The following is an 11,470-nucleotide window of genomic DNA, read 5'->3' on the forward strand; positions in this document are numbered from 1 at the left end:
GCAACATCGATCCGTCCTTGGAACTAGAAACAATTTTATTCTACTTCGCGCGTAATAAAACATAGATGGAAATACTCGATAATCGATATTTGAGGGCGTATATACAAATTATTTTAACGAATTCCTGACGAATGAATAGATTACACACCTCTGTTTAATTAAAAAGATCATTTGGATAAGAGATTCCTGAGCTCGAGGCTCAAAAAATTAATTTCCTTTTGATATTCTCCGGAATATCGAGAAGTGGCGTGCATATATCCTTCGCGACGAAAAGGATTGATAAAACAATTCCATCTCTCTCCGTCTTCAAGCCGAATCACAATGCCAGCTAGTCGCGAGACGATTTGCCAAGAAGATAACTGAGAGTACGACTGAGTGAGCGAGTGATCGATTGAATGAGCGATTGAAGGAGAAAGAGCACGAAGGGCGATTAAAAATATAGAGAAGCGTCCCCGAGAAAAAAATGCAGGCCGTCGAAGAACGATGCACGTCGGCAATAACAACAGCTAGTGGTCGCGGTTGATCGATACTCGATCGATTGCAATTGGATTCTGCTGGGCATGGTGGGGGAGTCTATTTGAGGCGTCGCGACGCCGTGGTGCAATGATCAGAATCAGTCGGTAGGTCGTATCACGGCGAGAGGTGAAGAAAAGAGTGCCGATCGTCAGAGAGAACGAAAAGAAATCTTCGGCCAAGCAGCGAGCTTGTTCTGTATGCTGATCGCGTACTGGAAACGTTTCTTCGAGCTTTCACGGATCGAAGGAGTGGCGTTAAGGTGACCGGAAGTTTCTCCCTTCGCCTGGTAGAATGGCAGCGGACGACCCCCTCCGCAATGAGCCTCTACTTTCCGTTGAATTCGAGGTCTTTGGCAAGGTGCAGGGTAAGAGTGCAGTTTTGTCGGTCAGAAGGTCGACGAGTATTCAATTAATCTCGTTCTAGTTAAGATCAGACTTTCGGTCGCGGACGCGTTCCTCGCGTTGCCTTTCCACGAATTGCAAGCGAGATTTCGCCGTCGCTTGCGATTGAGAATTAGAACGTCAGGGTCGAAAGAAATGTGCCTTCCACGCAGTGAATACGTCAATTGTAAGATGACAAACGCTGGAGCAACGGGTGATTAAACACCCGAAAATGGAATAATTCTCTCTCTCTCTCTCTCTCTCCGCGAGAGAAGAAAATGGTGAAATTTCTTCGTGTCCTTCGGTTGGATTCAGACAACTGACAAACAAAGGTGACACAGTTTGGTTCGTTATTCCGTCGCTAACGTTCTCGAGGAAGTTCAAGGCTGTATCTAGGTTCTTGTAAAATTTCACTCGTCACTGCTTAATTCGGTTTGAATTGAATAATTGTCGACGAGACATCGACGAATGAAAAGCACGAGAGGCATGAATGGAACGACGGTATAATAAAGCTTTGAAGTAATCTAATTTTCTTCCTTTCGTGTCGTGCTGTTCAATTCAATGAATTTGATAACCATCGTCTCGATCGCGGTCGATCAATTGTCGCCATCGATCGCAGATTTAATCGCAGTTGCGCACAATCTTTTTGCACAGGTGTCTACTTTCCAAAATACGTGAGGGACATATGCCAGGAGCTGGGAATCTGCGGCTGGGTGAAGAACACCAAGTCCGGCACGATACTTGGAAAAATGCAGGGACCACGTGCACTCGTCGATCAAATGTGAGTTGCGATTCCTTGTCACGATGGCTTTGTACAAACGGTTGCGGTGGCGCCGATCGGTAAACAACGTGAAAGTTCATTTTTATTGTAATTTATCTGTCCCTCCTTTCTGTTGCCAAGAAAGAGAGATAAAATAAGGCAAATTTGCAGAGAACATCTTTCCTCTCTTAACTTTTTTCTTTTTTTTTTTTCTTTGCCGCGCACAAATAGGAAGAAGGGAAAACCGTGCCTGATACCTTCTGTTTGTTCGTTAAGTCATTCGAATACAATTGAATAAATTCGTGCTTCCAAGACGATGATGGCAATATAATTTTTCTAATTTTTAACTAACATTATTTGGATTTGGTTAGAGGATAGTGAGCAAAAAAGGGTACCAAGATCCAGGAATTTCACTGATATATTAAACTTAAATTTCTCAAGACTCTGTGAGAGAGAAAGAAAGAAAGAAAGAAAAAAAGAAAAGACTATTAGGAACGTCCAAGTTAAATTTCTTTCCACGAATCTTTTCGTGTATCACGCGAGGAACTCTAGATCTCCCTCGCCTTCGTCTGTTTCTTTCTTTCTACCATCGAATCTTCTTCTTCTCCGTTCTATGAATTAATGACACACGCGCGCTAACGTAAGCCTACGAATTCAGTGCTCCCGTAAAATCGCGTGACCTTAGCCGCAAATTGCCGAGTAACGGTCATTAGGTAGTTGGGCCTGGCTTTAATAATGATCTAATGAAATAATAGCGCGTACCGCGTTGTCTCTTTCCTTCGCGAGTTATCGCCGAATCGCGCTGGTTACTTTCCGACAGCTATTACCAACCAGTCGCTTCTATCGCAGACGATTCTTCGGCAAATAATGTGTTCTCTTCGCATTAAAAGCGATGACAAAGCGTTAACAAGTCGATACAATGTAAACCGTTCATACTGTATGACTGTATATCACGATGGATGTTAGACAATCACGACTGATGGCAAGAAGAAAATAAAGAACCCTGAGAATAAGTGAAATCAATAGGAAAATCATTAATTTCGGGTCAAGTTTAACATTAAAAAATTTTAAATATTTTCAAATATTTCAAACGTTGAATGTTCTTAGATAAGTAAAACATATATATATATATATATATATATATATATATATATATATATATATATTTATTAATAAGCATTTATAACTTTGATGAAGAATTTTATGTGCTCATCTCATTTTTTCTTATTACCCTGAAAATTACTTTATCAGACTTTCGTGATTCTTAATTGACATCCCACGTTCCATTCGATATCACGCACATGATAAAAAAACGTGAAAACGCGTTGCTGACTCAGATTTAAGTGAACGAGTTAGAATCGTTAGATTCTATTGATTTCGCCGAAACAATCATAACTGACTGAGACTTGCAAATTAAACCAACGATGACAAGAAATTACACTAGTAACGATCTCTCTTAAGAAGAGTATAAAAGAAGAACGAACGAATTCTTCGCGCGGAACGCCAGAGAAAGAATAAGATGAGAAGGATGTAATCGTTATTTAGAGAAGTGAGCCAGATCTACTGATCCATATATTTTGCCAATTGCGTTACAGAGAGAAGAAACGACGCTAGAAAGATAAATTATTTCTCCCGAATGGAACAAGATCGCTGCCGTGCGAACAAATATACTTGAACGTAGACATTCGGTACTTATATACCGTAAGAGACATCTCACGAGACAAATTTCGCGGCCGAATTTCCGCTGCTCGTGAACCTGAAGTCAAAGAAAATAGCTCGGTCGAGGACGAAACATCGGTTTCTGGCTTCTCCCCAAAAGGAGATCATTCTTCAGCTTCAATTTTGTTTCAATTTCCGTCGAAATTCTCACAAAATTTCTGCACTTCTTTTCTTTCTGCTAGGTAGAATAAATAATAAAATATTTAAGAATAATAAAATATCAGTGAACCTGTGAAACTTTAAATTGTCATTGTCTTACAAATCATATTTTGACGGAGAGAACAAAAACTTAAGCGAAATTTAAAATAAAACAAATTTTTATACAGTTTAAAGATAAGTTCGACGATTCGGATAAATTTGTCACGTATAATCTCGATCGAGATTGCGAATTCGAAATATCGATGATAGATCGGATCTATAGCTCATCTTTGTTGTTATTGTGAGACAGATGATCGACTTTAAAGATCCTACTTCGATAGAGCCGCTTAAAATATCTGGACTCGGTCTGATTAGCCGCTAATTATAATTGCGAAGCGTGTAAAACTACACTCGTCACTATAGAAGATAGGTGCGCGGACAATTTACATACTTAATCGATTGTTATTTTGCGGTTAATTTATCGACAAATTTTAAATGATCGTTAATCGGCAGAGAGACAACATTTACAAGGAATTTGCTCTACCTTTCTATCGAATTAAGAGCTTGACGGAATTTTGCAAATTCTATGTAAAACATGCGGAATCACTACAGTGATTTCAATGCCTGTAGAGAACGGATGATTTTATAGCTTCATTAATAAGCGATCTAAAGACTTATTGATACAATAACTGTAGAAATAAAATTCAATTGTTTAAACAAGTTTAGTATAATTTAGTTTCTAATTTTCAGCTGTTTTAAAGTTCAAGTTTACACAAACAAATAACTTTTGCTTAGAAAATAGTAAAAGAAACATTTCATTTTGACAATAAGAATTTCATAGTAATAAAATCATAATATCATCATAAACTACGTAAACATCGTAAAATTAGTAATAGACAATAAAAACAGAAATACAAATACAATCATTTATCTATCATCTACTTGTAAATAAGTTATAGTGCATGCAAAATTGTCACGTAAGCGAAAAAACTTCCTATTAATAACTTAAATAATAACTTATAATTAAATCTATATTTTTTTTATTTCAAGACTAAGCCAATTTTTTTTATTTCAGGACACAATGGCTAACAAATGTTGGAAGTCCAGGTAGTAAGATTGATCGCTGTGAATTTTCAAATTGGGAAGGCATTACTAGGCTGCAATATAAAGGATTTGCTATACGTTTTTAATTGAACTTTAATGTTATTGATTTCTTCGAAAATCGATAAGATTTGTCTTAAAGACACGACAAATAATACCAGTATACTTTTTTGAACAGTTAAATGATTTCTATAAGCAATAGTATATGTAAATTACAAATTATTAATTTAAATAATCGTAAAATGTAATAAATAAGGAAATTGAACATCTTAATATTTCATTTTTAATGAAAAGCGAAGTAAGTAACAAAATATAGAGTTATAGAATATTTTTTCTTTAATTCATTATATGTGACATATAAACATACACACACATTTATGTCACAGTTCGTTGTGATCAACTGTTTCAAGTATCTCTGATATGATGGATTTTAATGATATATGTCAAATATATTTTATATTCAGATTCAATACAATGAATTAAAAACAGAAAGCACAAATAAATTTATTAAACTTATTCCCTATAACAATTTAGTTTTACTTAAATGTCTGAATATCATGTTGTTCCTTCGTAAATAAAGACCGCGTCTAACAACAATTGCGCGAGATGATAATTAGAATGTGTTTCAGGCAAATGTCTTGAAATTCGTCGTATCAATTCAATAGTGTCATCATTTGAACAATTTGTATAAATTATATCCGGCACATCCTAAAAATAGTAATCTCATTTGATACTAAAAATAAAAATAAAACATTCGAAATAAATTTTATAATATGTAAAACTTACGAGACTTTCTAAATATTTAGTAAGAGCAGGACTTATCCGAGAAACTTCCTCTAAGACATCAGGCGATTTTGAAAGATATGCCATCATTCTTCTTCCAGCAATTGGCAAAAGATTTTCTGCTAATTTTTCAACATCATTTACGGCAGTAACAACCTGTGTTACAATATCAAATATATATTTCTTACTTTGCAAAATTAAATATATTAAATTGTAATTTCGTTTATACTTACTTCTTCTGCTAAGCGATCAAAACCAATCACGTATAATTGACAAACTTGATGTATCCTTAATTCATCATTATTAATTTTCCAAATAGATGCTAATGTTTGACATTTGCTCATCCATTGAATAGCTTGCATCGAACTACTCATTTTACCATCTGTTGTTTCTTGATGAATAAAATCCATCGATGCGTTAATTACTCGGCATAAAAATATGGTTCTTACATTATCTCTTTTATCGTCTCTATACCATGTAAGCATTACTTTGTCTGCCATTGATTGAAAGAAATATGGCTGCACCTATATATTTAGAATATATAATATTTAAGATTATAAATATGAATCTAAATTTTTTAAAACAATTTTTTATTTACTTACCACAGAGTCAAATAAATTATTTAATGGTTTTACAAGTTTCAAATTAAAATGTGCCATCATGTATAAGACATTAGCTAATTGTAAATGTAACATTATTAGATCATACCAAGCGGGTGCTTGAGAAATAGCTAATGCAGCAAATGGTTGTGGACCAGAAGTGCATCCTTCCCATAATTCTTCTGACTTAAATAAAATATTCTCTCCTACTTCGAGTATTTCAGACTAGTGATATAAAATATATTTATATCGCTTGAATTAGCTTCATATTATACAAAATATCGATCCATAGAAAACTTACATCAATGAAAATTTCTAAAAATGTAACACTATTTTGTAAAAATACAACTGCTTGAATATCAGATAAACCGATTTCCTGTGTACACAATCTTTCTTTTGGTAGTTTGCCAAGCTTATTAATTAATTTTGCAATTGCTTCCATTCGCTTTTTTATATGAACTGACCATAATAAACAACATACACCTAATGAGGTAATAATATTTCACACATTACAAAATAAAAAAAAATACACAATATTTAATTTAATATTAATAATTTTCAGAATCCTCTCTTACCGTGCCTCATACGTTTCATTGGTATCAGTTGTAAAACAGATAATGCAGCTTCAAGAGACTTCAATTGTGAAATATCTTTATTCCATGACATTGCAAATTCCCAACAAATATTGGCTAGTAGGACACTAGTCGTTAAACTATATGGAAAATGATTTTTCAATAATTTAATTCTTTCTGAAAATTAAAAAGAAAAACATATAATATAATTTAATGTATAATACAATTTAATGAGTAAAAGATGACTAATAAATATGAATGTTAAGATGCAATAAATCCTAAGATACAAATATCTCTTTACCTAAAATACATAAAATAGTAGCATTTGTACTATCTTTATCTTCATTTTTTGTAACAAGAGTTTCTGAAAAAGGCTTTTCTAAATTAGGTTGTGAAATATCATCGACATTACAAATTTCGTCTGAAGAATTTGCTATTTCTAAAGAATCACTTGTTGATCGTATATGATCGAATTCCGTATCTGTTGTATCTATTAATTGAGAAGGATCGATACCGGTAGAAGTAATCCATTTTGCAACTATCTCTGATACAGAACCTAATTATAATGATATAAGATAAACAGATATGTTCTTTGACAGTACTATAATATATAACCACAATAGAACAATACCTTTTCCTCTTGACAGGACAGATCCTAATGATATATCAAATTTTACAAATGGTAATGCAAAAAATTGCATTGTATCTGATGGAAGTTGTTGACTGAAATTAAAATTTTCTAAGAATTCTGTTCATTAAGAATAAATTTCGTTATTAATTACCTTACAATAGCATCTAAAATTGTAATATCCTCAAGATTTCCAATAAGTAATGTAAATTGGCAAGTATCTTTAGTAATATTTTCCCATTCATTTGTTAAATTATATATTTCATCATTTGATTTTGAATTGTTTACAGAATCTTGATGTTTTCCCTCTTCCAAATCATTTTTATTTTCAACATCTTTTTCTTCTTGATCATTATTGTCCTCAGTTTTGTTATTACACTTTTCTTTGTACCTTTCTATAGACATAGCAACAGCTCTGCACATCAAAGCTGCAGTAAGTGCATTAAATGGATTTGTTGAGTCCAAGAGAATATTACGAACCTTTTTCCACCATAAAGATATTTCATTATATTCTGCACATATTTCTTCAACATCTATAAGTAATAACTTATGTTATAATAATAAAAGTAAAACTTAATTTATTAGAACAATTTAGAACTTACTGGCTATTGAACAAATAGCACTTAAGAGTTGTGTAAATTGCTTTAATTCTATTTCTAAACATATATCTCGTTTCTTATTAAGCCAGTAAATTAAGGCAAATTTCATAAAAACGAATGGTTGAATATTACTACTCTTAGCAGCGTCTTTCCATTTCTCAATTCTATCATACGAATGTACACAACCTTCGTACATTAATTCAGCTAAAAACATGAAAAAAAAACCATTTAATTATTAAGAGAATATTAATTACACATACACATATAAAATATATATTTCTAAAGTAATATATTAAAATACTTACAGATGTAATGTTCTTTTTCTGCTTTTATATCTTTTTTAATATCTATAAATCCTGATGTTCCAAACTCAAAACAAGATAAAAAATCTAAAAATATTCTGCCATTTTCTACAAATTTTACTTTACATTCTGTCTTAGAATCTGAACGCGTATAACTATTTATTTTATCAAACAATTCAAAAATTCTATGCACTTCTTTTTCAGTAGTTAGTAAAGTTGAAGTTAAACTTTTATCATCATTTATAGAAGCATTATGTTCTGGAGTATCAAACTGAGATTTAATATGTTTATAAAAATTAATTACTTGTTGCAACTGTGTTGCTAATAAATAAAGTATTTTTGTTGTAGGTTCCATTTCTTCCTTTTCTATAATATAAAACTTATATATTTTTTTTTCAAATAATATATAGAACTATTAATAATGAATATGCATATACGTACCATATTCATCTAGTCTTTTAATAAAACAATTTGTTGCAGCGAGTAAAGCATCAGGAATAATATTTTTATTTGACATTAACATTTCTAATGTTTGTACTTTTATTTCATTACTCTTCAAATCTGAACACACACTTTCAATTTCTGATATTAATTTATCATATTCATAATCTTCTTCTCTTAAAAATGTTTTCAATTTTTTAAGTAAATGTATATCACGCGCTCTTTTTCCATTTTTACTACTAAGAGCGAAATGAAATGGTACTGTAATTTCTTTCAACCCTCCAAGTGGATCCATAAAAACACACGAATATTGTGGCTTATTTTTGGATAAATGTACATTATCATTCACACCAAGAAGACCGTAATTGATATAGAGTAATCTGCAGAATAACATTTATTTGAACCAATAATTTTACGTCAGTTTATCAGTATCACAAAAATACAGTATTATATTACTGACCGACCATGTTTACTAGCGGTAAATGTAGTAATTTTAGGACCTTGTTGAGTACTCCATATATCTATTACACCCTTTTTGGGGGCGTAAATGACTAAAAAGAAAGCAGAACGCAATTGCGGAGTTTGTTTAAATTTAGTAAACGCTTTGTGCATTCCAGAATGTTTCTCCTCTTCCACTTCAATCCAACCACATTGTGCATCTCTATAACCTTTCCACATTCTTGTGGCTATGCAAGATCTATTATCTACTAATAATACTCTACCCATTGCATCTAATATTACTGACAATGCTTTATTTGGACTGGATATTATTGAGTAACCCTCTCTCATAACATCACTTAATCCAAACCTACAAGTCATTGGTTCAACTGGTTCATGAGCATTAGTTTTCGATGCTTCGAGTGATGCCTGATGTTTCGAATTTCCCCAATTAAGAGGAAACCAACTAAACAGAAAGAATAAAATACTTTATGTATAAAAATAGAATACTATACTAACATGATGTAGAATGACGATCTAATTTTCAGAATTAAAAAATTACGTGACATTCAAGTAATGTATTTTAACTATAGCTCTCTTACAGGTGATGCATCCTTTTGACAATAAATGCATAACATGAATTTATTATGCAACACTCACGGAACAGCAGTTCCAATAGCATTTGCTAATTTGCTGGCCATTGCTATTGCAACATCTGATAGAACCGGAGCTGAGCCACCTTCTAATGCATAATGAAAACCAACAAATGGTCGTTTACCAGTTGCAAGAACCAAATTATGTTGTGGTGCGCTAGATCTGTAAGACGCATTATATCCACCACAAATTGAAGCTGTCATTAAATGATCAAAACTATTTACAGAAGTGGTACCAATTACTTCTGAATCATTTACAATATCTTGGCTTTTATAGCCCCACTTCTTATACGATAAATTTGTAATAGGTGGTAGATCATCACAGTTTGCTTGAACTTCAAGTAAGAAACAATAAACATACTATTAGACGAAGATGTTAAATTTCAATAAAATATTGCTATTATATTTTTAATTTATATACCTCTAGCTAAATGATTTCTACATGCTCTTAGTGTAGAAAATAAAGGAAAACCTTGTAATACACATATAACACTATTATATGTCACATAAATTTCTTCAGCCAAACCACTATCACCTATGTGTTTAGGGGCACGAAAAGATTGACATTTTAACCCCACAACTGGTTCACTGTGCAATTGTTCCCCTAACAATAATGCACCTGTCTAAATAAAAAATAAATATTAGTTTTAATATTAATTTTAATTATAATTTAATTTAATTACTAGAAGTACATTTTATAAATCATTATCATATATTTAAATTTGACTTACTTCTGTATAAAATCTAATAAAACCAGTATTAAAACCAACTATAATACATGTCCAATCTGGATTAGTGCCACTACTAGCTTTTCCCAATGACAATAATGGTAAACAAATGACAGACGTTATCCATTCACTAAAAAACACTTTCAATATATGGACATATTTTCGAAGAAATTAGTAGTAAAAAAAAAATATATATATATAAAATTTAACATACTATTACTAGAACAAAGACTTACTTATCTTCCTGGGCAACTTCACCATACCATATCATGTGAAATTTATTTTTTGCTTCATCTTGTTCTGACGAATCCCATCTTGCTAATTTAATATTAAATAATTGTATTAATTATATACTTTTAGATAAATTATGCATAAATTAGATAGTAGAAATATATTATTTAAAATTAAATTTATACACATACAAATTAATATAATCATCTTTGTATTATTTGCCATAGCAAGAACATCTCCAGCCGATGATAATGATATAAAACAGTCTTGTAATGGTAACTCGTCTTTTGGAATGTCATCTAAAAAGTATAAATATTGATAATTGATTGAAATTTATCATTTATTTAAAAGACGAAGCAAAAAGATATGATAAATTACGTCTCCTAGTAATATCTCCGAAAAGTAACTCTTTGATATTACTTGTATTGGTTAGATTAGCAATTCCTTTTATCTGACAAGACATATCCAATTAATTATGTGAATATGCCTATTTTAAATAATTTTAAATTTTGGTCACTGCAATAATGTAAATGCCGCTCAGTTAATTAAACTATTAAAATTCTAATAGAAACACCTTGCAATAAGACAATAAATCACAAACTGTCATATGCTTGCAACTAGGATAGTAATCGCAGAGATTCTTCATCTAAGATTTCACGTTTCATGGCAAATAAACATTCAAGGAAACATAATCGTTCTTATTACATTAATAATACATTGTGACTATCAAAAAATTGGAAATATGTAAACATCAACATGGGTTATTAACTTTAGCTAAGAATCAAGATATAGATGCGTATTAGCTATTCGCATGAAACGTTATTCATACGGAATTTTAAGTCAAAATGGAGAACACGTGTTGCATGACATCACGTGACGTAA

The 11,470-nt window shown here is 31.9% G+C and overlaps 2 protein-coding genes across 4 annotated transcripts; one reads left to right on the forward strand and one right to left on the reverse strand.

The window, feature by feature from the left end:
* The first annotated feature begins 142 nt into the window (after window positions 1-142).
* LOC122537468 (acylphosphatase-2) lies at window positions 143-5,616 on the forward strand. Of its 2 annotated transcripts, none has more exons than XM_043670651.1 (3): window positions 143-880; window positions 1,551-1,677; window positions 4,027-4,167. In XM_043670651.1, the coding sequence occupies exons 1-3, from the start codon at window positions 808-810 to the stop codon at window positions 4,079-4,081; spliced, it is 255 nt and encodes an 84-aa protein (XP_043526586.1). In that variant the 5' UTR covers window positions 143-807; the 3' UTR covers window positions 4,082-4,167. The 2 variants fall into 2 exon arrangements, with proteins under 2 accessions (XP_043526586.1, XP_043526585.1); XM_043670650.1 differs by lacking the exon at window positions 4,027-4,167 and adding an exon at window positions 4,589-5,616 and having other exon boundaries at window positions 221-880.
* LOC122537456 (rab3 GTPase-activating protein non-catalytic subunit) lies at window positions 4,933-11,427 on the reverse strand. Of its 2 annotated transcripts, XM_043670622.1 has the most exons (19): window positions 10,967-11,427; window positions 10,780-10,887; window positions 10,594-10,675; window positions 10,361-10,487; window positions 10,051-10,252; window positions 9,637-9,964; window positions 8,999-9,442; window positions 8,539-8,918; window positions 8,101-8,463; window positions 7,799-7,999; window positions 7,351-7,729; window positions 7,200-7,291; window positions 6,870-7,124; window positions 6,572-6,745; window positions 6,298-6,479; window positions 6,000-6,221; window positions 5,631-5,921; window positions 5,401-5,553; window positions 4,933-5,322 (listed from the first exon to the last, which is right to left on the reverse strand). In XM_043670622.1, the coding sequence occupies exons 1-19, from the start codon at window positions 11,049-11,051 to the stop codon at window positions 5,170-5,172; spliced, it is 4,221 nt and encodes a 1,406-aa protein (XP_043526557.1). In that variant the 5' UTR covers window positions 11,052-11,427; the 3' UTR covers window positions 4,933-5,169. The 2 variants fall into 2 exon arrangements, with proteins under 2 accessions (XP_043526557.1, XP_043526558.1); XM_043670623.1 differs by lacking the exon at window positions 10,967-11,427 and having other exon boundaries at window positions 10,361-10,497.
* Between the last annotated feature and the right edge of the window lie 43 nt (window positions 11,428-11,470).

Source organism: Frieseomelitta varia, unplaced genomic scaffold, assembly GCF_011392965.1.
Source record: "Frieseomelitta varia isolate USP_RPSP 00005682 unplaced genomic scaffold, Fvar_1.2 scaffold_909, whole genome shotgun sequence".
NCBI lineage: Eukaryota > Metazoa > Arthropoda > Insecta > Hymenoptera > Apidae > Frieseomelitta > Frieseomelitta varia.

Excerpts from the sequence above, each read along its gene's own strand:
- LOC122537468 (XM_043670650.1), top strand. The coding sequence starts at position 808 with ATGGCAGCGGACGACCCCCTCCGCAATGAGCCTCTACTTTCCGTTGAA. Across the intron at positions 881-1,550 it reads GGTCTTTGGCAAGGTGCAGG|GTGTCTACTTTCCAAAATAC; the intron begins GTAAGAGTGCAG and ends CTTTTTGCACAG. Across the intron at positions 1,678-4,588 it reads CGTGCACTCGTCGATCAAAT|GACACAATGGCTAACAAATG; the intron begins GTGAGTTGCGAT and ends TTTTTATTTCAG.
- LOC122537456 (XM_043670622.1), bottom strand. The coding sequence starts at position 11,051 with ATGTCTTGTCAGATAAAAGGAATTGCTAATCTAACCAATACAAGTAAT. Across the intron at positions 10,888-10,966 it reads CGGAGATATTACTAGGAGAC|ATGACATTCCAAAAGACGAG; the intron begins GTAATTTATCAT and ends TATACTTTTTAG. Across the intron at positions 6,746-6,869 it reads TACTATTTTATGTATTTTAG|AAAGAATTAAATTATTGAAA; the intron begins GTAAAGAGATAT and ends TTTAATTTTCAG.